The sequence below is a fragment of the Haliaeetus albicilla genome, chromosome 1, assembly GCF_947461875.1.
Source record: "Haliaeetus albicilla chromosome 1, bHalAlb1.1, whole genome shotgun sequence".
NCBI classification, from domain to species: domain Eukaryota; kingdom Metazoa; phylum Chordata; class Aves; order Accipitriformes; family Accipitridae; genus Haliaeetus; species Haliaeetus albicilla.
The window spans coordinates 66785161-66810494 of record NC_091483.1 but is presented as its reverse complement, the minus strand read 5'-3'; the positions used below and the strand labels follow the sequence as shown (position 1 = coordinate 66810494).

At 37.2% G+C, this 25334-nt stretch overlaps 1 protein-coding gene across 14 annotated transcripts in view; it reads left to right on the top strand.

Annotated features, from left to right (window-relative positions):
* The window catches only part of SLIT2 (slit guidance ligand 2), a 272480-nt gene that overhangs the window by 160186 nt on the left and 86960 nt on the right, over positions 1–25334 (top strand). For all 14 annotated transcript variants that reach the window (XM_069792881.1, XM_069792805.1, XM_069792821.1 and 11 more), the window contains 4 exons: positions 7822–7893; positions 11836–11907; positions 14662–14825; positions 17182–17320. In XM_069792881.1, coding sequence (XP_069648982.1) covers positions 7822–7893; positions 11836–11907; positions 14662–14825; positions 17182–17320 — 447 coding nt within the window. The remainder of the gene's footprint in view (positions 1–7821; positions 7894–11835; positions 11908–14661; positions 14826–17181; positions 17321–25334) is intronic.

Sequence of the window (25334 nt, the reverse complement as noted above, 5' to 3'; positions counted from 1 at the left end):
AGCAAATTGCTTCATTTAAGGTTGATGATACCACTGTGATCTTCTGATTTCCTGCTAATATGTTAGCTCTAGAGTCCTCTTGATGTTTCTGAGAAGAAACTCTCATTTCCATAAAATGTGGCTGTGATATTTCCTTTCTGGACATCTTCTTAATAACGTTCACAGCATAGATTCTGTAGAAGATAAAAGAAAATGGGCAAGGCATTATGAGAATTGACAACCCAGGCAACCTGCCACACCCTCATAGTAAAAAGAACGAAAAAACCTGAAAAACCATCAGGCCCCACGAACCTACTTTATATCTAACTGGAAGTTCCCATTTTCCAACTTGTTTGTTGCGTCTCAACTTATAACTGAGAAGACTCTTGCTCTGTCTATACACTCCCTTTAGGCAGTTGTAGGCAGCAATAAGATCCCCCCTTTGCCCTCTCTTCTGAAGGCTGAACAAACGCAGTTCTTGCAGACTCTCCCCAGATGTCACCTGCTCCAGCCCTCCCATCTTGGTGGCCCTGGCTGGACTCAGCACACCATGTCAGTGTCTGTCTTCTACTGGTGAGGCTGAAACTGGGTGCGGTACTCAGATGTCATCTCACAAATGCCAGACAGAGCATCCTGGCTTCACTCTCACCAACACAGCCCGATTGTCAGTGATAAATCAAGTTCTTCAGAAAAAGTGACAAAAAATGAGGGACGTTTATTTTGTATGGGTTCCCCATACTGGAAGCCCAGTATCCAGTATTTTGGTAGTTCAGGTGTAGGAGATAAACTAGCTGCTCTGTCTCAAAGCCTTGATTTTCCTGTTCAAGGGCAATGACTTGAAGAATAATCCACTTTTAGTATAGCTGCTGATCTGGGACTTGACAGAAATTAGGGTGCAAATTCTGGAAATGTAGTTCTGAGAGTTCCTCCTAACTTACTGCTTTTTCAGGGAAAAAAAAATATGCACCAAGAAGTTAGGTTCTTTAGAGAACACAGTGGCACCCACTGTTTTTTAAAAATAAATAGGAATTATCATATAAATTGGAAATTAAACACAGATTTTTTAATATATGTGTTAATGATGGTTTCATAACCCTCCCTGGTGATACAGTACTCACGCTGGATGTGGAAGATGTTTAAAATCTCCCCAACCTCAGGAATTTTATTTGTATTTAAGATGGTAAGAAAATGCTTTAGCTGCCCAGATTGTAAATTTGGATGGTTTGTTTTTTGAACCTGGTTCTTAGGAAGAAAAATAACTGGGCTTAAAAAGCAAACAAATGTGAAACACCACTGAAAGAACAATAGTGCTATGCTCGGTTTTTGAGAATTAGATTTTGGCCCCGGTCTGATGATTTTGATAAAATTATATTATGACATTTCCGTTTGAAGTAAAATTTTCTAAGATTCCAACTTTCTCTTCCGCTGTGTAATTGATATTTGGCAGAGGATGGCTAGGAATATACCAACATCGTGGCAGAATTGCGATGCTAAACGTATGAAACATCAAATGATGCCAAAAATACTAAGGGACATTTTCATCATATGCCCTGCAAGTATCTTATGCCCTGTTTTTTCTTGTCACAGTCTAACCTTACTTTTGACTACTCTTTTCTCTGGTGCCTTTGTGTTCATTTGGTTCCATTGTTTCCCAGCAAGTGGGGGACACTGTAGCTCTCACCCCAAGGATAAAGGCTGCAGGGCAATGTAATAGTTTCACAGATTAAATTGGCTGGGCAAATGGAGAAGTAGCAAAGAGAGAGGCAGACAGCAGCATCCAGTCGAAGTCCTTCCCATTACACTAACCTGTGTCCAAAACCTTGATTAATATTACTTGGTGTTGCCCTGATGCCTCTTTGTTGCTGATTGTGAAAGTTCTAAAACTGGCATTGTCAATAAAGGCGTAGCTAAATTTTGTATTAATCTTTGTTGGCAATGATTGGACTTCTTTTTTGAAGTTCAATTTTATTAGCGGCTGAAAAACAGAGTCCTGCTGAAGATGTTCTAGTTACTGATTTCTTCTCGGATCATGCACAAAATTCCACTGCAACCGGAAGTATATTTGTCTACTCCTCTGTACAAGTGCTGATCCAAGCTCATTGCTTGTCTAAGACATGCTTTAATCATTTAGAATTGGCGTATTTCTCACGCTTATTCTTACTGAGAATCTTAATTCAACTACTAGTCTGTTCAGCCACCTGCATTTCAGGTATACCTCGAGGTATTTTCACAGGGTGTTAGTGAAACATATTGAGTGTATACTTAAGATTTTTATTAAAGTCAAAAATAGCTCTGAAGGAATGAAGAAAAGAATAGGTACACTTTTCTAGTGCCTCCTAAAACTCTTGTTGCCAAACAGATCGGTGACCTTGTGGCCTTTTGGAAGAAAAAGTCTTTCCTTCCGACTGTCTAAATAAATAGCATTTCAATACTATTTTTAAAGTTGTTATTTTCATTAAAGACTACTTTCCTAAAATTTGGCCTGAAGAAAACAGTTTGGTTTTTACCAACCAACTCATTTATGAAATGTTAAAGTCAATTATGTTTTTAAATCAAGCAGTGTATTTGGCTTTGAAGATGAGTTTCAAATCGGAAATCTCTGCACGTGAATTCAGAGCTTCCTTGCAAGTCTTTTTTTTGGCACTTGAACCACTGGGGAAAAGTCTAAAAAAGGTAGAATCTAAAAATCTATCCAGAATAGGTATGTATTTGAGTGATGATAAATGTTAGGTGAATGAAACCTAGGCAGCTGAATTAGGTGTGGTTTCATCTGCTAAGTCAAGTGCCAATACTTATGCAAAATTTTAACATGGTATCTGAACTTACCCTAATGAAAAATGTGGCCTATTCTTTTATGAGGAAAAGTACCGAATGTCACTGTTTTATGCAGTTCCTTGTAGATTTTCCTGTGATAATACAGAGGAAATTGAGGTAGAAGATCATTTAGAACTGAGTTGATAAACTATTACAGGAAGGCTTAGCTTCAGTTTTATCTTTAAATTTTATTTGGCTATGTCAAGTACTGAGAATAATGCAAATAATTTTTGAGGATTTGAATTTTAAGGAAAATCAGTTTATGCTTCTGTTCAGTGTTGAAGTCTCATGGAAGACTTAGTTGGACTCTCAGAAGCCTTTAGGCCCTTTTGTATCTACACTACTTTGGAAAGTGAGACTGCCTCTGCTTTACTGAACAGGGAGACATAATGATGTCGTGAAGACTTGCAGGGAGGTTTGTTGATATGTAGAGTAACTAAGTAGAAGTGGTTTTACAGATAAAGATTTTCTAATTAATATATAAATAAACCACTCTAACAGAACTTGCATGGGATATGTGCTTAATATGGCTTACATGCTAGAACAGGAATATATTTGCTCCCCACATTATAATAGTCTTGATACTGTTTGTCATCTAATTACTAAATTGATTTATTTCTGGGAATTCATACGGATATGATAGTATCTTTGCATCACATAACTTGTAGATTGTTCATTCTGTGTTCATACTCCTTTTCATGGCATTCTTCTGTTTCATTTTGATTTTTTTTTTAATTTATTTTGCTCCTGGAAGATATTTGTGGGTTTAGCTAGGTAGAGTGCTGGACAATTTTGAGGGTATGGAGCAACTGAACTATAGATCTGTTCTCCCTTTTCTTCTAGTTTATTCAGCAAGTATGCCTTACTTGGAAGTATTGCAAGTCTTGCTTTTTAATTTTAGGGTAAAAGAAAAAGGTTAATCATTTGCTATATTATGTATATGAGGAAAAAAATTAATTCAAAATGTTTTACAAGGAAAATTTAGCAAAGAACAAAATCAACTACATTAGCAAAATAAACAGCAAGTAGGAAAAAAGCACTTGACTTCAAAATGAAAGAATAATCCCGATAAATAGTAAGAGTCATGGGAAACAAGCAGTTATCTGAAGTGTGATAAAAACTTAGAATAAATCTTACATGATTTTGTTACATATTTCTCAACTAATTCCTCTGAAGTTATTGATTCCCCTTGAAATTGAAAAAGAATTGAGAAATAGGAAACATAACTCAGTTCTGTTGTAAAAAATATAAGGAGACATTAAAAACAATGACTGTTTCCAAAAGTTGTATTGCAGTGATAAATACTGGGCACTCTGTTCTTTACCCAAGGAAAAATTTTAATCATATAAATCCAGTGTACAATGTGCTAAAATTAGAAACATTTTCTAAATGTTTTAATGGGGAGGAAACTACTGCAGGAATCTAGAAAGGCTTCTGACTTTTTCTGATGACTTCTTAAACAATGTTTACCATTCAGTTGATACACAAAGAGAATGTAATCATTTCTGAACAAAGCAGAAGAAGGTGAAGCTGCATGGTACCTCTCTTGCATGGGACCACAAAGTGTCCTCAAGTCATGAAGAACAGGAGAGTAAAGCAGACATACCGACTGAAATAGTCCCGACTTTTAACACAGCCTCTAGGAATGAGTAAAGAAGGTTTTCTCTGTCACAGTCAGATAACATTTTTTTCTGTGTGAGGGTAGTAGTTTCAAATGTATGAAACACCTTCTGTTAGTCTTGTGGGATAACAAGGTTTATTTTTATATATTTATTTATCATTATCTGGTAGACAACATATGCTAAAAGGGAAGAAAATATAAGCAACATGTTTCTACAGTCTAAGTTGTATCAGCAAAAGCAATAAATAAAAAACATTTTAAAGCAGACATTTTCTTATTAGTTGAATGCTTTTTATTTAGTTCTTACTAGTTCTTATATCTGAACTCACATAAACCTTAATATTTTAGATAACATTAGATCAGTAAATATATGAAATAACCAGGTAATGCTGCAGATATGGGTGCAAAACCTAATTAATTCTCTGCAACAATGGAAAGATTTTGAATGTGACAGCTGTTGTTTGGCATTTTATGAGCTTCACAGGAATGGCACTGCTGAAGGTAATCAGCTGCTTTGTGGAAGTGGGGTCAGAAAGGAATAGCAACTTTCCAAAGGGTTGGAGAGATCCCACATAGAAAAGACCCAACATGGAGATGGGACAGGGGGGAAGATGATGAAGAGAGACTGGGGGGAGGGGAAGGATGAGGATGGGCCAGAGCTGCTGGTCCATGTCTGATCAGCTTCCTTGCTCAGGGTGTTTTAATAATTCAAAAAGAAGAAAAGAAACTCTTAGGGGGAAAAAAAGTTTTCTAAAATGGAGCTAGGATTATTGGTCAATAACTTAGTGGTGAGAAAAGTTTAATTATAGTATTGTAGATCTTTATGTGTGGTTTTGAAAGTCATTATGCTAAAACCAAATTATAAAACGTAACTTAAAATCAGAGACGTATCTGCTTTTTTCTCTAGTATTCTTGCTTGTGTCTTAAGCGCTCGCACAACTTGCTATCAGGAACTGGTTTTATCCAAAAAAATTCAGACTGCTTTAGTATATCCATTAGAGGGACATCATAAGTTAATGACATACTGATTGTGATGTATTGTCTGCTTTCTGTTTGGATTATATATGCGGTGGATATCTTTACCTTAACACAAATACGATAATTGGTATTCAAGCCAGGCACACAGTCTTCAAAGTCGTGTAACTTTCATAGCTTAAAAAATATATATCATACCAATTGTTCTTCATGGTGTGTGTCTGATCATTTTATATCATGGTCATAACTGATGGAAGATCATCTAAAACATAAAGATGGTAGTATCTTTCAAAGGCAATAATTTATAAAACTAGGAAGTATTTCTCTGCTCCCATCTACAAGATATCCTTCCCCCAAACCAAAACCAACTAATTAGTTCAGTGCAAACAAAGTAATCTTTCTGGTAAGAAGATTTGAATGAAAACAACTCACCCTTCACTAAGGTAGTGGTCATGGTGACTCATTAAAGGAAGAAGTCCAAAAGTTTTCGGGTGCACCACAACTGCTGCCAGTCTAGTGGAAGAAATCTGCCTTTCAGTTTGTGTAGGACAAGATTTGCTCAAGTGCTTTCTCTACTGTTAAAAGATTTTCCTTTGTGTATAATATGGATGATTTAGAAGAAGCTGTGTCAGCACTGATTTATACATTGACAGCTAAGAATAATAAGATATGGGCAAACATACAGCTCACCCTTTTACAGATTAACCTGCAGACTGCATTAGGCAAATTTGATGGCATTAAAAGATTTTTCCAATTTGTCTGGAAACAATTTCTCTTTTGTATTGTGTCAAGGGTAACATTTCATGCCATTGTACTAATTTAAATAGCTTTGATGAATTGTTCAAGAGGTTAGAGAATTGTACTGTGTATATATTTTACCCCTTTAAAATAAAAAGGCTATTAACTTAATTGTTAAATGAAATTCATTAGTAAAAATTGAAGGAGCCTGAGAAAGTAGGCTTAAATATTCCAACACTGCAGCACTGGTGCTGTAACATTGCACCAAAATGATTAAAGATCATATTCAGGAAAAGATAGTTTGCATTTAGCTTTCAGTACACAGAAACACAGACACTGTTACAGTTATGAAAATATTTTATTCCTGTGCAGTAGTAATTCAGATGAAAAATATGGATGAAACTAGAAGAACTTCATAGAAGTTGGTACATTACATTCAACAGTGGGTGTGATGATTTATTGATAAAGTAAAACATTATCATAGATTCAGAAGAATCACAGAAAATGCTTTAGTAAAAGCCTCATTAGTCCTGCTAGCTAATACATAATTGAAGACGGAAGGGCAGAGTTCATTTGTATTTTGTTCATTTTCTTAGTATTGTTCACACACATTTACTCATATATATTACCTGACACTGACAAGTTACCGGCTTGGAGAAGATCTTCTGGTTGTTTAAAGTGAGGTTGTATCATCTTTGCTTTGCGAGTAATGCCCTGAAATGCCTAAGACGTGTGGCAGTGTTTATAGGAAAAGCTTTTATCAGTGGAGAAACCGTGACTTTGTATTTGCATGGTTGTTAATTTCAGCAGACTTTTTTAACTGGGCAGTATGTACTGTATCAATGTTTTGAATTGAAAAGGTAATAATATCCTTCAGAGAAATGAATGTAAATTTTTCATAACTTAATACTCAACGATTAATAATGTATAGGATGGATTGCTGAGCTTTACGTCCAGAATTCAAGTGCTCCGCTACAACATCCTATCTGCATGTATTTGCAGAGAGCACAAAGTACGTAGAAAACCACACGCTGAAGGTTACAGCAGAAATACTAGTTCCATTTGGAGCAGAGTTAAAGGAGCTAAGTAACCAAGTATGTAAATACCTTGGACACTCTTATTTCTAGATACAGAAATATTCTAGAAGGTAATTATTCTAATTCCCCCCTGCACCTCCCACCCGGGCCAGGCGTGCACGCACGCGGAGAGACCCCTAAAAGCGGTGTCTCTCGCCGGTCCCTGCTGCGGCGGCTGGAATTAACATGCAGCTGGGCTGCTCTGATAAATGGATTCTGTTAGGTCACCGAGGGGATGCGTGTGACATTAAGTGATTTACCGTCCTTTACCTTAATGAAATTGTTTCAGCAAGATGACGCTGAGAGCTTTTAATGGATAGCTTTTCTTGATGTAATGAAATTGCATTCCTTTGGCATTTAATATAAGGTGCAGTTATTATTTACTGGAGCTTTCCCAGCGCTGCTGTTTTGCGCAGACAGTTCAGAACAAAAAGGGATTTCTGTGGCAGCGTGCAGGCCAGCATGCTGTGTGACGGTCTCGCGCGTGCTGTTCGCGTATTCGCAAGAGCCTTTCCGTTAGCGCGGCCTAGCTCCGCCGGCCCTTCGGGAGGCTTCCTTTGCACCCGACGCTGCCAGCCCTCGTCTCCCTTACAAATACCTTCCTAATCTGTTTAACAGGCAACTGGATTACAACCAGATCAGCTGCATTGAAGATGGGGCGTTTAGGGCTCTGCGCGACCTGGAAGTGCTGTAAGTATTCCTTGTATCTCTGACTTGTAGCAGGAGCTCAGTATCTGGGGAGTACTAATGTAAAAGCTTATCTACGAGCTGCAGCCTGGTGTCAGGATGGTCTAGTGAAAAGATGTCTTAAAATAATCCACTGCGATGTGCTATAAAATGGTAAAAAGATGTGGAGAGGCAGAGATAGTCCTTTACTCTGCAAGACAGCCATTAAACACAATTTAAAAAAAAAAAAAAAACAAAAAAAACAGTTGGCAGATACTGTAAGAAAAGAATATATTTCCTTTTAAAATGGGGGGGGGGGAGTATTAATGAATGCAATTAATTGTGTAAATCATCCATCACTGTTGAAGTGCTGAACATTTTCAGGATTGCCTTTGTTGTACACTCTGACATCAATTTGATCTTTCAGACTCTGTTTAAGGAAAAATATACTATATATATTTGACAATCTGGATGTTTTTAAAGGGGCACTTTTCTGTCAAACACTCCTGTTATGCGTTAAGGTGTTTAGCATGTCTATGTTAATTGCGGGGTTTTTTAACATCTTAAATTTCATGTGTATAAATATATATATGTGTAGGAAAATATCTTTTTCATGTCACTGAAGGTTAGTATTGCAATACTCTTTTGAATACTTTTTCTCACTGTCTCAAAGTGGCCATCAGTGAGGTTAAAGGTAACAAAATTATCATCAGTGACCCCTGACCTGAAAATAGTTACTGTAATGAGCAAAGTGCCTCAGTTCCCAAAGAATCTGAGGCACAGGACACATTCCTGAAATATTTGCTCTGTCAGTCAAAATGTCACATTTTTTCTGGGCTTTCTGCATTAAGAGAAGTGAAAGACTGTGTATCAGTGAGTTACTTCATGTTAGTTTGAATTGTGCTTGGTAAATCACAACAACTTGAGGAGGGTGAGGAAGGGGTTTTTTGCTGTGGTGTTTGTGGGGGTTTTTTTAAGATTCTGAAGTAAAGAAGCTTCTCTGGCAATAGATAGTGTCTATATGTCCAAGAAACTAAAGAATATGTGAGCTGATGGTGGTAAAGTTTTTTATTATCGAGCAATAGTTGGTCGTACTTACGAGTGAATGAATATGACAGCTAATTTTTTTTTTTTTTTTTTTACTTTGTAATCATAGAATAACAAGTCTATTGTTAACTTTCCGGTATAATGCTGTGTAAAATGAACTGTGGGTTCAATATTACATCTAATTGTGACATTGATGAATTGTTGGTTGTCTGTCAGTAAACCCAATGTTGTGCAAGATTTTTATCTTTGAACTCATATATATGACAGAATAACTTTTCCAGTGATGTCTTAATTTGGTTATTAAGTTTTTTAATACAAGCCTTTCTTTATAATTGGAAGTGTTAAATGTGTATTTTAAAAAACCAATCACCTATTTTCTGCATTTTTTTAGTGCTTGCAATTTTTACTGTTCTAAAAAGGTCATCCTTGCCAGTTGAAGTCAGTGGTAAAATTTTCACATGAATTTCAGTGAATGCAAAAAAGAAAAGAAACTCTTAAAATAATAGTCTGCTGAAAAAGTAGGTGGTTAGAATTTTGTGACTGAATATACATAGAATATTAGCATTGTTCAAATATACAACTAAATGTTTACTGTCTTGAATTATATCATAAGCAATGATGTAAAGATTAAGTTTTTTAAAAATTGACATAGATATTTCAAACACTACTGAAGATTTTGTATCTAGTTCAGCTTCCTTTCCAATATGGCTTAAAGAATGAAAGATAGTAGATCAGACCATACTGTATATGCACTGAGGAGCAAATAAGACTACATATGTTGTTTCCATTTGGAGTTAATTATTCTATCTAAGCACAGAATGTGTGTATTAGTTCAAACTGCAAGTATACGATAAAGCTTTTAAATAGGTTGTAATCCTGTTTAGTGACAGTTTGAAATGTTTACCAAAGTGACAGGTCTTATATATTGGTTAAATAATTGCAGAATCTTACAGGCTGTTAGTGTTAAAGATACAAAATCAACCTGAAATCTGGACAATTCTGGAAGACGAAAACGATTATAGGTATAATCCTCCCTGTGAATTTCTGTGAAATTTTATTTTTCCTTTTTCTATTTCTTCCTTTCTTTTTTTTTTTAATAAGAGCAAATCAGACTATGGGAAAATATGTAGTGCTATCATATTAAAAAAGTTAAAGTATCTAAGAAATGAAAAAAATGTCTTTCGTCATCATACTTTGCAATAGTATGTAACACTTAGGTAAAGGTATTGAGCCAACTTTTTTTTTAATTACATCTCTGTAATGAAATCAAGCATTTTCATCATTAGGTAGAAATAGTTATGAAAACTATTTAATTCCTTATGTGTGTATCCCTTACATCTACTCCTGATATTTTTCTGTACCCTTGCAAAAATAAATTAATAGCTCATGTATACAAAATAGCAAGGCAAACATCAAACATCTGAAATTGAAAATTAAAACATTTGTAGATACACCTTCTTTAAACAGCTAACAGCTATGGAAATAAGTACTGATTTCCATTCCCTTCATTGAAAAGATACGATTTCAAAACCTTCTAAGAAGTTATGCAGGAAGAACTATGGGAGCTGGACATTGTAAGAAAATCCTGCTAAGATTTACTGGTTGTCATTTATTCATTAAGACACCTTTCCTGGATATACCCACTTGGACATTTTTTGTTGTTTCATTTTTGTTCTGTTTTGAAAAGGGCCTGATTCTCCCTTTTTCTTCTTTTGATTATTCTCCTCTTTGTTTATGTAGCCCTAAGAGCACACAGGGGAGATTCCTTATGCGCAGTGAAGTAAACATTTAGGACATGGAATGAGTAAGCACACAAAGGTAAAATGCAGCACATTGCACCAGTAATTAATTGCTTGGTTATTGTGGAGGTGTATAGCCTGATCCTGTTCAGGGTGCTGTGGATTTATCTTTCTGTGTTTAAGGATCAGAGAGGACTTAAAAAATTATTCAAAATGAGCACAAATTATACCTTGTGCTTTAAAAAAGAAAAAAGGAAAAGGTAAACCACTTTTTGTTTCAAAAGGGCAAAAAGGTTTGGTTAGTGGAAATTATTATTTATTAGTGCCATAGTTATATGTTTAAAATCTCAGAGCACATTCTCCATTCTGCTCAAGTGAGTAATCTCTAAGTCAAAACTGTAAATTCTATCACTTGTTTCCTTGTTCTGGAGTCAAGCTTGTTTGCATTTTATTTGCAGCCTAAAGACAATATTTAACTGCAGGATCGTTCATAAAGTTTCATTATCTTTACAAACTACACTTACCAAGTATGATGGCTCTGTACTAGCCAATAATTGGCTAAGATTTTTCCTAGTTCCTATCTCAAGTTCCAGGCACCTTGTCTAAAATTTATTAGTTTGCTGAAGTATTAAAATTCCCGACTCCTTTCATTGTATAGCAGAAACTGCCCTATTGTTCATGCAGCTCCGGATCATCTATAGCAACTCTGTTCCATATAAAAACTAATTGCAGCCCAGAGTTAATATTTTCCTAAAACTCCTGAAAAAACAGGCAGTTCTTGTATCCTCTGTCAAAAAATATGGACTCTCAGAAGCTAGAAAGAGAAACGAGAATCCTAGAATCAAGGCATTTTCTCCAAGAACTCTTTTTTTTACATCAGGATGACAAGCTTAGCTTGAATGCCATAGATGTTCTCAACCTTGGTGGGAGCTCCTTTTGAGTGAATCATAGGTTACTGGGACCTCAGATTACTTAGGACTATTAATGGAATTGTCAAACCATAGTGTTTTACCAGGGATTGAGCAAGGAGGAAAAGTATATCTAAAAGCCTGCATTTTTGTTCCTGATACCCATCCCTAAAAACAGTACACCATGATCTTCATTAACTATGCCTTTTTAAAAGGTGTAGTCAATGTGACATAACTGTAACATGTTAATATGCCTCTTCTTGACTTTGCAGCACTCTCAACAATAACAACATCACTCGACTGTCCGTGGCAAGTTTCAACCATATGCCCAAACTCAGAACATTGTAAGTAGTCCCACTGAACCTGGCTGCTATTTTTATCAGTCCAGTGTATCATTTTTACCTCTGTCAAGTTTTGTCAGTGGTCTATAAATAAGTATACAGGCAAAGAAAGTATAAGCTCAATAAAGAAAAAGAGGTATCATGAGGTTGATGAGTGTGAAGTCTGTGTGTGTGTGTATGGCAGCTAATTCTGAATGGTAAAGCTAACAGGTGACCCCAAAGCTGATACTTGGAGCTCAAGAGATAAAGAAGCAGTTGCTTCCTTTTCCATCAGCTTTTTTAGGATGTGGGATGAGTAAGTCTATGAAAATGGTTTCATGGCCTTTTCCGTACTGGGTTTTCCATGGTGCAGTATTCAGTCACAGAAGAGCTTCACCTTCTAACAAAAAAGATGAGGGCGGGAGGGATTCTCTTTTACATGTTACAGCTATGTAGAGAAAGAAATTGATGTTTTCTGAAAGTCAAAAATTTGTTTTACTTTGAGCTATTGAATGGGTCACTTTTCATTTAGGAACATGGAAGAATCTTTGATTGGCTGTCAGATTTGATAAATGGGAAATCTTTATGCTTTTATTACTGTACTGCTAGCAGACCTAATTAAACTAAACTGGCTCTCCAACATTTTTTGTAACATAAAATTATAGCATCATCCGGTAGTGCTATTATAATTAAAGTTGTGTCAGCATTTACAATAAGGTCCCCATTTTTAGAGGTTATGACTTTCACAGAAGAACACTTCAGGCTTCTAAAACAAAACACAGTGAAAAGAGTGTGTATGCAAGTAATACAATGTGGGGTTCTTTCTTTTGTATGTTTATACCGAACTAAGGATAAATGTATATATTTTATTGAGTGGCAAAAGCAGAATATATCAAGGTTTAGTCCTGAGACTCTCTTTCAAACAGATTTTCCAGTGACGTGGGAATCAAAAATGAATGGGATGTTTCTATCAGAGTTCAAGAGTAGGTCTTACTGTTAAAGAACTACTTTTACAAAGAGCCTGTCCATTTTCTTTATGCATGTTGGGTTGCACAACTGTTTTGAAATCAGTAGGGCTATTCACTGAAGTTAACATACCATTCGTAACTGAAGAAACTTCATGCAGGTGAGTAGTTCTGTTGATTTCATAACAGAATTGTAACTATTCTTGCTTGGACAAATACAAGAGTACTTAAATAGTGCTGACCATGGGCTTTTGGTGGCCTCAGTTATACTTTGAGACTAGAATCTCATTCCATTCTTTTGGGTCTGAGACTTGAAAACATGAATGTCTTGTACCTCTTTCAAACCCTCAAATACAGTTTATATTCTGAACCACAAATTACAGTGAACCAAATTAGCAACATTTACACTTTTTTTGGTGGGATATTTAATCTTTTGAAAATTTATTTTAGAAACCAAAGAAAATGGATACACAGAGTCCTAGATTATAGCTGTAACATCCCATTTGCAGTCAGAATATGCTTGTATAACCATATTGATTTCAGCGGCATTAGTTCTGATTTGCAATGGTGTTCTTGCCTACAGCTGGCCACAGATTGTACTGAATGAGTGTGCTGTATTGTGAGCTATGTTTGCAAAGCACCCACCCAAGAATTAGTACAGGAAAATGCATTGCCTTTAATTTCTAGTCATTTGGGGGGGGCAAGTTAAAATCTTTTATTTATGTTGGTTACACGTTTCATGTTGCTTTACAGTTGTTGGGGTTTTTTTAATGGATTAATTAGTCCCCTTGTCTAAATTCTGATTTTCTTGCACTTTCTTTCCAGTTACTTAGTTAGGATTGAGCACATCAGCTAAAAAGGACCAAAATGACATTACTCTGTTATGGATGATTCTGAGTAACAATTTGATTTATAGCTGTGGGCATCCTTTTCTGTAGTTTGACAAAATGTAAGAGCCAGAGAAAAGTAAGAGCCAGAGAAAAGTAATTTACCTAATTTAGTGAATACATTTGTCTGATATTTTATCAATGGCAAAGTGCTTTTTGCCACTTGGCAAGGAGCCACAGTCTTATATTGGACCCTGCCAACAGAGGCGACTTACTTAATTCCATTGCTTGCTGCCATTTGGTCTTTTAATTTCAGGCATTGCTTAGAACGTAGGTCCCTAGGAGCCAAAAGCAGCTAATCCCCCTTTCTGTGATTAAACAAAAAGAGAGGAAATCAGAAAAGGGATGTGAAAGAAGGTGGTTTATATTGAGTTATTACTCTGTCTTGTTCAGCAGAAAATGAATATGACCTGTTAAAGAGATTTTGCAGGCTGTTTCTATAGAGACTAATAATGGCCAGACTTACAGATATATCTAATTGGAAACCAAATCTTTTATTAAGTCTTTTTTCTGACAGTATATTAGTACTATAGGGCAATTTACTTGAGACATTTTTGTCTTATTCACTATTTGTACAGATCTGGACTAAAGAGTCCCACGGCAGCTTTCAAGCTCTTGAATATTTACTTCTTTCTTTTAGACAATAGAAAAGAAACTACAGATAGGTTACTGTATTAGGAAGCCTTCTTTTTTTCTTCCAATTAAATAGACCACAAATAAAAAGTAATTTTGCTGCTTGTATAGTTCCTTTTATTAGCATTTATCTCCCAGAATTCCAATGAAAGATGTGAAAAATTGATTCCTCATTAACAATTTTTATTAATAAATTGGCATAGTTGCTTGCTGAAGGGGGGGCTGGGCAAATTGGTTGCTTTTCTGTTTGTTCTTCCTAATTTAAAGGTATTGACGTGTTTCTTTCCATGCAGTCGTCTTCACTCCAACAACCTCTACTGTGATTGCCACCTGGCCTGGCTGTCCGACTGGCTGCGGCAGCGGCCACGGGTCGGTCTCTACACCCAGTGCATGGGGCCATCCCACCTCCGGGGACACAACGTAGCCGAGGTCCAAAAACGGGAATTTGTCTGCAGTGGTAAGGGAAACATTCGCTCACCGAGTCCTGTTTTAAAACGCACCTACTGACAGCTCAGCAGTGATTGCTAGGGCTGCGTGTTGACTTTTGCTAGCTTTTGCATAATCTAAGCATTAATGTTTATTAAAAAATAAACTAATCATTTTTATTGCTATTTGTACCTTGTGTGTGGGTGCTTCTGTCCATACAAATTTTGTGTAAATGCTGCATTCACATAGATTATATAGCCTTCTAAAAGTGTAATTATGGGGGAGAGATGCGGAAAATGAAATAAAAGGTGCACTGACTGAGAACATAAGGCCTCTAGTAATAAGGAATTATTCTTTTTTAACTTAACAGCTTGTTGCTTTTTCTTGTTGTTATTTTCTGCAGTTTAAATAATACTCTGAATCCCTAAGTAACTTTCTGAATGTAATTAGTGTGCTTTAGTCCATCAGGTTATTTTCTGATATGAAATAATGAAATGACTAACAGTTCGTTACTAATCACATTTTCTCTATTCAATTTTTTTTTCCTTTATTCATATCTTCTAGATGAGGAAGAAGGCAAGTTTATCTTTCTTATTTAAATATTTTTAGACTCAGATTGAAAATTTTCTGTAAACTTTGTCTACTGTTTCAAGTTCCCTCAAAAACGTTAAAAACCAGCTGGGATAGAGCTATATGTCTTTTCAGTGATTCAGCAGGGTTGTTTCTACTGGTTGATTTTCTGCAGACCCCCAGAAGCCTATTGCCAAAAATGCCAAAATTTGCACAGATCTATGCTTTTAAGAGTTTTATGGAGAGCACAATGTTTTGTCCTTATTATACAGCCTCTGACATCAAAGTGTAAGGCACTGCCACCTTCAGATGGCAAATGCTAACAGTATTCCTACTATTGATTCTGCCTTTATGTACACTTAAAAGTGTTCCTAACAAGATCACTTCATGTATCTTATTTGTAAATGGTATGGCTGCAGAGCCCAAGTGTCAAGACCAGTTTTATAACTTGGTTCTTATAATGCAGATTTTGAGGAAGGGGAATAACCATGTTTTGTTTAATAAATGCAGGTGAAATATTTCCTGTCTGTTAGTATAAACAGACTAGTATGTGCTACTAGTTTTGGCAGCTGCTTGTACTTTTGTAACATGTACATAAATGTGAAATCAAATTATTATATTGTAAACTACTATCTCAAAAGACTAACCTTTTAGTAATTTAAAACTCAAGCAGTTGTTATTTGAAGTTGTAAGTAGGAACAGCACTGGCTGCAACTTACATTATCAATGTACCCTTCCTATGTTAATATATGACATTAAATATAGTGAGAGAGATCTTACATTAAGTTGTGGTTTCATAGTTAAGAAGGGTTTTTTCCCTGAGAATTTCAAAATAGTCTCTAGCTTTTTTTTACCTTAATAAAAAAAGAAAGAAAAAGAGGGCTTCATGCCTTTCTCATCCCTTTGTGCCTTTCTGTATCATTACAAAACAGCAATTCTGTATCATTAAATTGATACAAGAATGAATGCCTTAATATGTTATAAAATGTGCAGTCTATCTACTTGCAGGAAAATATAATAAGTTGCTTACTTTCTAAAACATACCTAAATATGAAGTGATTATGTTTCAATGCAATTATAAATGCTGAGTTTAACATATAGCAGAAGAACTTGGCGGGGAGAAGAGGGGGTTGGAAGTCATGTAAATTAGCCACCTGAGTTAGTAAGAATATTAGATTGTGGGAGGAAGAAGTCTGCAGAGCTAACACAAAAGAGTGAGAGTATGAGCTCTGAAGTCAAAGCTTTTATTTTAAATTTTTGAGTGACTGAATGAAAACATCATAACTCCAAAATTCTCTGTAAGCAATATGTAACTGAAGGACTACATTCAAATAAGTATTTGCAGAACAGAACATAACGAGCAGGACACCTTCAGTTTTTATAATAAAGTTCATTCATTCTGTTGACATGCATTTTTAATATTACACAAAATTCTGAAAACTAAATAAATCAGTAATTAATTTTTTTAAACCACTGAATAAATAAAGTATACCTGAAGAATGGATCACACTTAGTCTTCTTTAACAAGATGATTTTGAATGTGAGTTGCTAAAGAAGTTGAAAAATGATGGATGTGATGCCTGCACAGTAGTTGAGCATTTGTCTTTCATCTCTCAGTATTGTATCAACTTATTGCTATTAAGTGGGTATTTAAATTCAGGCAATTCAAAAGTATTGATAGGCTACAATGTTTATTTTCAAAGTTCTGCATTAATTGTTTCAAGACAGTGTAAAATGTGATGTTTTACTGTTGAGGTAAACTGGACTACTGTTTGACAGTATTGTGCAACTCTAGGAGAAACTCTTTTCCTTTGCAGGTCACCAATCCTTCATGGCTCCGTCCTGCAGTGTCTTGCATTGCCCTACTGCATGCACCTGTAGTAACAACATTGTGGACTGTCGTGGGAAAGGCCTTACTGAGATCCCAACGAACCTTCCAGAAACCATTACTGAAATGTGCGTAATCTGACTTTTTTTTGATGAACTTGCAGAAAACGTTTTTTCCTATGTATTCATTTTTGTTATTTGTATAAATTCATGCATTATATAGGGTAGGAATTTTGGAATACTCATTCAAATTCAGATCTAAAAGGAATATGCAGGTATATGAAAATATTTAAGACCTTTATGTTCTGAGTTAGTTTTGTATGTACTATTCACAATCTGTAGTGAAAAAACTGCATTCTGAGTTGGTTTTAAAGAGTTCAGGAATGCTTGCTTTTCTGCAAGTGAGTGGCTTTTCACTGCAGGCTATAAACTTTGTTGCCTTCAGGGTTGCTCGCTGTGCTGGTTTTGGCTGGGATAGAGTTAATTTTCTTTATAGTAGCTGGTATGGGACTATGTTTTGGATTTGTGCTGGAAACAGTGTTTGTCAACAGGGATGTTTTCGTTACTGCTGAGCAGTGCTCACACAGAGTCCAGGCCTGTTCTGCTTCTCACCCCACCCCACCAGGGAGCAGGCTGGGGGGGCACAAGGATTTGGGAGGGGACACAGCCGGGACAGCTGACCCCAACTGACCAAAGGGATATCCCACACCATATGACATCATGCTCAGCAACAAAAAGCTGGGGGAAGAAGAAGGAAGGGGGGGGATGTTCATAGTTATGGTGTTTTGTCTTCCCAAGTCACCGTTACGCATGATGGAGCCCTGCTTTCCTGGAGATGGCTGAACACCTGCCTGCCGATGGGAAGTAGTGAATGAATTCCTTGTTTTGCTTTGCTTGCGTGCATGGCTTTTACTTTACCTATTAAACTGACCTTATTTCAGCCCAGGAGTTTTCTCACTTTTACTCTTCTGATTCTTTCCCCCATCCCACTGTGTGGGGAGTGAGTGAGCGGCTGCTTGGGGCTGAGCTGCCTACAGAGGTTAAACCATGACAGTTGCCTTCAGTCACTTAATTCATCAGACTCCCTATTAGAGAAGCGTATCTTTGCATGACAAATCAGCAACCTATTCCACCCATAATAAATATTCTACTAAAGCAATATCCTTGGAGGGTAATCTGCAAAGGCAAAAGTAAGGTGGCTGAATGGAATCTGTGGTATGGTTGTCATGTGAATACCATGTACCTGTGGATAGAAGAGCATGTATGCTGATAAGGTTGTGTGACAGGCCATATATAGCAGAAACATTTACAAAAAGTACAAGCATGTCCTGACCGTAGAGCAGAGTTGTAGCACAGGTGCTACAGGGCCTGCAGGCTTCAAGAGCGATGTGGCTGAGAGGTTGTGTGGGCCCAGAAGGAAAGTTATTGCTACATTATCTTCTGTGCAGGGGAAGAACAAAAGCAAAAGGTGAGCTTGCTGACAAGATGGGCAGGGACTCAGCAACATGAGCATCTTTCTACGCTGGGGATGGTGAAGGCAGGGTTTTGGAAGGGAAGCTGGGAAGTTCCCTTTAGGGAAATAGTAGGAAAGTAGCTGTGCCAGCAGCCTGATAAGGATGGTCTCGCTAGAAGTGAGTTGGAGAGAGTATTCAGAATAAAAAGCTTGTAAGCACCTTGATGATATAAGATGATGTTAAGAATTTCAGATAAGGGAGGTGAGGGGAACAGCTGCCTGAAGTGAAAGGGAAGAGGTCTCCTGAACATACATCCTGTTGTCCATAAGATCTTCTTGAAAGTTTAAAAACAGGCCTCCACAATGAGATTTTAAAAGGTAAAGTAGAATTTAACAATTTTAAGGCAATCTCATGGCTTGTTGATATCTGACCTGTGTTTTTGAACTCCACAGAATTGGAACTACTGTGGTTTCTTTTTAGGATGTGAATAATAATCACATCTGTCAGTTCATTATTACTGCTGTTAAGACTGACATGGCTGACCCTACCTGACCCAATTCAGTCATTCAGCTATATAATACAAACACTTCTTCTACCTTTCACCCCTCTCAGAAAAATTCCTTTGCTTGCAAATAAAGTGACTACTTCAGAAAATCCGTGCACAGTGCCTGAGAAGGCTGCACAGACTGTTTTCATTATTTAATGAGTTATATACTGGCTTTTTTACTTGCATATGTAAAGCTGTGTGCGTAGACAAGGAGGAGAAATATTGCAAGAAAGAAGTAGGGAATATGTCTCAAACATTCCCCACTATATTTCTGCTGCTAGCCACTGGAGCTAACCACTGAATGGTGATTACAGACACTGGACGACTGACTTTTTCATCACTGTCTTCTAGACCTACATAGGTTAGTGGGGGTATGTGCTGTTAACATCTATACTTCCTTGAGAAATTCAGTACTAGAGATTGCAAGGGTGTTCATGAATCTTTATTTTAAGTACCATCACTCCCAAAGAAATGATAGGATGTGGGAGCTACTAGTTGACTCTGAATCCACTGTTAAAAGAAATGAGCGTAAGGTAAAAGCAAATGGGAATTTACAGAATGGAAAGGTGCTTTCCACTAATCTGTTCACTATACTTTCTATGTAAGAAATGCTGGTGAGTTTTAAGCATGGACTGGTATGATCTTCAGCAGTTTATTGGCCTGGAGAGTAAAAGCAACTGCATAACAACACCTCCAGCATTTGGCTAAGCATTTAACAGATTGCAAACTGAAGCTCAATGTTTCCTCCTAGGCTAGGCAGTGTTCAGATCCCGGAGTGAGGCCTTTTCACAATCTGAGAGCCATAATCCATTGATGTAGATAAATATGTATGTGTGTGCTCAAATAAATATATACTTAATTCATATATAAATATATAAATATAGCACAGTATATATAGTATACTGTGCTATAGTGTTTATAGTTTGTAGTGAAACAGTGTAAACTATCCATTATCTCTCTGTATTGTATCTAGTTTGTAAGTGCTGGCTAAATAAAATGCAGATCACAGTATTTTGCACAGTTAAATAACACCATTCATGCCATAAGACGTGAACATACATTTATTCAAAAGCCGGCACAAGAAGAGATAGAACATTAGAAAGCCAAACTTTAGTAATTATTTTATATTAAGCAGATACATACCAGTGAATGCCAGTGTGATGAGAAAACTGAACTTCAGTGATTGACTTAGATTTTGAGTAAAGCGGACAGGAGTGAGATACGATTTGGGCCAGTGGTAGGCTGCGCTTACCATATAGTGAGAACAAAACTTTCCACTTGAGTGGAAGCTAAGGAGAGAAATGTACAGGAAAAGAAAGAAATAAAGTAAGACCCATGAAAGGCTCTGAAACTGAGGGATAAACTGAATGGAAGAATTAGAGTAGAGGATCTCGTGAGTATTTGATGACAATCACATGATCTTTGCTGCTTCCTTGTCAATAAGTTGAAGAGGAGTTGGAATTTTGACAAATAAGTATATTTCAATGGTTGTATGGGGAAAGCTTTACACTATAGTGCTTGCTTTAATGTGAGGAGAATAATTGGTGATAGTTCTTTTATGATTGTCATGGGTGGCAGTTATACTTACCATCTTAGCATTGAAGAGAATGGGAGAGAGAAAAGAGGTTGGAGAATGAGTGGTTTATAGAGTAAAAAAGGTTTTACTGGTAATGAAGTGAGGGAATTCTATAAGACTGGATCAAACCAGCACTCTACCCTGGCCAGTAGCCTGTATCAGCTGAAGAATGTTTTGGAAACAGCAATATACAGCTTCAGAAGTAAAACACCTATAGGACAAATATTTTCCTTGCTCCCAATGTCTGTTGGGGTTCTTTTTCTGAAACTTGAAAAGGAAAACTTTAAGGAAAAAAAGGTTTTCTTTGAAACATCCAATCTGCTTTAAACCCTATTATGTTCTTAATCTTCATGTTATTTTAAGCCAATAAATTTGGGGGGAAGCGGTTGTGCTAAAAATCTCTCAGTTTAAAATATAGTCTTTTAAAATTGCACTAATTTTCCTTTGTCTTTGTAGAGGGAGGGAAGATGCATTCAGGTTCACAATTTGTCCTGACACATTCTATTTTGCATGCCACCCTTATGCATCTCTTCTCTAAACTGTTCCAAGTCCGTTCAATCTTTTTGGATGCCAAAACCTTCCATCTTAATCTCCTCCTTTTTCTCTGAACTCTTTGTTTTCCAAAATCTTTTGACCTGCAGTGACCAGAGTTGAATACAATATTCCAGATCATAGTGAACCATCACTTTATATTAATGGAATTCTAGTTTTCTTTCATTTGCCTTTTGCAACCTAATACTCACTTGCTTTCTTTAACTGCCAGTACACGTTGCACCATGTTTTCTGTTGAACTACCCATGAAGAGTCCTAGGCCTTTTATCTTAGCTTTTACAGTTTTGTCAGGAACCAGAATTGCGTAGATGTAATCCTTTTATTCCATCCACAAATTTCTGAGCATTGAATCCAGTTGTATTTTACTTTTTAAAGCTGATCTATGAAAGACTTCAGTCCTCTCTGCTTTTAAATAACTTCAACATGCAAAAGGATTGTGACATTCCTATATTGTTATCATACAATAAAAAGTGTTTTAAAGCTTCATTTTTAAAGAAGTACTTTGCAACTGTTGCTTATAGCAACCCCTTGAGATTAGATTAGAAAGAATGATTGTATCCTATAAAATAATCTTGGTTTTCATTTATTCCTTATGTGATAGTGTTGTCAGTATGCCAAAATGGTAGCAGACAGCATTCGAAGAGAGGAGACCATGCTGTCAGAGTAGCGTTGAGAAAGCTGAGGAACTGCTGAACACAAGGCAGAAGGGTATAGTGAGTACTGTATTTCCACCACCATTATACAGTTCACACACACACGGCTTTATTATCTTAATCACCATTTTAGGTACATGGCTTTGGCAGGACCTCTCCAGTTCTTGGGGAGAAAGGGAAAGATAAATGAGCTGGTTCCCTGTTGTTTTCTCAAGGATGTACAAGCTTTAACAGCCAAATTATTATTAATTCACTGATTTTTATAATACCACCATGACCAGATTCACACAAACACCACAAGAAAATTGGCATTATACTTCTATTTTACACATGGCAGATGTTGTCCAGTCTTTTCAGTAGTTTTTCATATTTGTCAATCTTTTTCTGCATTTTCAACTGAACATTGTCATCTGATTTTCTAAACATACTTCATTGCCAGGAACATCTGAAAAATCCATAATACTTTCAAATTCTCTTACTCTGGACAAGTTTCTCTGCCCCACAATGTTATCACCTGTTTGTAGGCTGTATTTGCAGAAACCGGTGCTGTGTACTACCAACTTGTCATGTTATGCTTCAGCTGACTTCATGGTCCACAAACACCTCTGCTGCTTACATCTTTCCTGCCTTTTGTCTTTGCTTTATTACATGTGATGTGAATAACCTTTTCCTGTGAGGCCGATACTAAACTTTATTGTCAGCTCTCCTTTATAGAGATGCTTAAAATTTGACAAATTATTTTTGTGACATTTCATTTTTCCATCTATTTCTGCCTCTTATTTCTTTGTTCTTATGTGTATAGCAGGTTACTCTTAATAAGAATATTTAGGTTTTTAAGGCCCATAATCCCATTATTTTTTTTCTTGAGGTTCTTGTGAAGTTTGCCTTCAACATACGCTCGTGGCTTTGTGAGCCATGTTTTGCCATGTTCTCTGTCCATTTCTTCCATCCTTTCTCTCAGTGGGAAGCTTGACCTCATTCAACTCCTCAGTATACTATGAAGCACTGATTTCTTCCTCTTTGCCCAACACAGACTTCCTTTAGATAAAATGTTGTCTGATCTGTTTCTGCGTGAAAATAATTTGTATTCGTTACATTGTCAGTCCATCTGGACAATGCTGCTTAAAATCTAAGTGGTGTTAATAATGTTGTTATTCTCTGTCCTTCTGGTGTATATCATTAATGACAGGTTTAAAGTGTACATTCCATGTTGAAAATTATATGCTTTTTTTTTTTCCAGGGGGGTGATAGATTAACCTGTATCTAAATAATGTGCTACAAAAACATTTAAATGGAATATTGAATTTCTTAAGTATTAAACATTGGCAGTTTCAATTGAGTAAGATTTTGCATGATGAAGCTCTGAGTTAGCGCTTCCAGGAAAAGTAAAAGAAAAGGCTTTCTGTTTAGAGTCTAATGCTGATGTCATGACTTTGCATTGCCTCGATAGTTCTGCTGAACAACTGTTTTGGGATGACATTGTAAGACAGTAGGAGCTGTCAGCTCTGCTGATGGCTACTGCTTCTGTAGCAGAGCTGGCAAGGAGACTATGTGCTTGCACTGCACTGCAGCCTCCCTGTCTCTGAGTTTGGTATAATAGCCTAAACCACTGAGGAGAATGAGTTTGCATTGGAAGCTGAAGTGGTTGAGGAACGAGCAGGCATTCTGTGATGGTGGGAGCAGGAGGAGGCAGAGCCAGTTGCCAAAATGCTGTTTCATTCCAGTGCAGTTGGATTTACCAGCGAGCATCAGGGTATTGCTGAGAGGGTTTTGTCATCCTGCTCTGTCTGACTTCTCAATTGGTGCAGAAGTCAGTTGGATAAAACTAGCAATTCCTGTTGTGGGAAGTCAATTAGTAGGCAATGCATTGTCTGCCAAGTGCCTCTTGGGAAGATGCCTTCAGTAACAGGACTGCTTATCTCCAAATAGCTGCCAGTGAAAATGGAAGGAGAATAAAGCCTGTGGTGGTCCTCTCTTTTTCCCTTCTGGCATGATAAAGCTCAAAGCAAAATTAAGTAGTCAGCATCTCAGTAAATGTACTTCTTAATCTTTATTGACTTAGTACAATTGTATCTGTACTAGTTACACCCTTTCTGAAAAATTAATTCTCCTCTTTATTATCTAAATAAACTCACCACAGCTAAATAAGAATACCTAAGCTTTTCTTTTCAGGGTCTGTCTGATCAATGTGTTATTACTTGAGAAAGAAGTACTTCATATTCCATATATATTTTAAAAAACAGAGTGATTGGTTGAGCACTGAGACTCCCCCAGTTTTAGTGCACTTACTAATCCTGCAGGAAGCACAGAATTAAAAAGGTGCACAGATGCACCTTTGCCATTGGGCCAAATGAAAAGGTTTCATACAATGAGTGACCTGCAGAAAACATTTACTGGCTGGCTGGATGAGCCCACAGGGTTGTGGTGAATGGAGTTAAATCCAGTTGGTGGCTGGTCACAGGTGGTGTGCCCCAGGGCTCAGTATTGGGGCCGGTTCTGTTTAATATCTTTATCAACGATCTGGATGAGGGGATCGAGTGCACCCTCAGCAAGTTTGCCCATGACACCAAGTTGGGCGGGAGTGTTGTTCTGCTCAAGGGTAGGAAGGCTCTACAGAGGGGTCTGGTCAGGCTGGATCGATGGGCCGAGGCCAGTTGTATGAAGTTCAACAAGGCCAAGTGTGGGTCCTGCACTTGGGTCACAGCAACCCCATGCAGCGCTACAGGCTTGGGGAAGAGTGGCTGGAAAGCTGCCTGGCAGAGAAAGACCTGGGGGTGCTGGTCGACAGCCAGCTGAATATAAGCCAACAGTGTGCTCAGGTGGCCAAGAAGGCCAACGGCATCCTGGCCTGTATCAGAAATAGTGTGGCCAGCAGAAGCAGGGAGGTGACTGTTCCCCTGTACTTGGCACTGGTGAGGCCGCACCTCGAGTACTGTGTTCAGTTTTGGGCCCCTCACTACAGGAAAGACATTGAGGTGCTGGAGCGTGTCCAGAGAAGGGCAACCAAGTTGGTGAGGGGCCTGGAGCACAAGTCTTACGAGGAGCGGCTGAGGGAGATGGGGCTGTTTAGCCTGGAGAAGAGGAGGCTGAGGGGAACAGGCTGCCGAGGGAAGCGGCTGAGTCACCATCCCTGGAGGTATTCAAAAAATGTGTAGACAAGGCACTTCAGGATATGCTTTAGTGGACTAGATGATCTTAAAGGTCTTTTCCAACCCAAATGATTCTATGATTCTATGATTTGGGAAATTTAAAAAATTTCCCATAGTCCTATTATATTAATGTCTGTATTGTAAATGTCGTGAGGCAAAATATATTGCCCATAAAAGTTACATGCTAATAGTCTTCAAACTTTTGTTGTTTA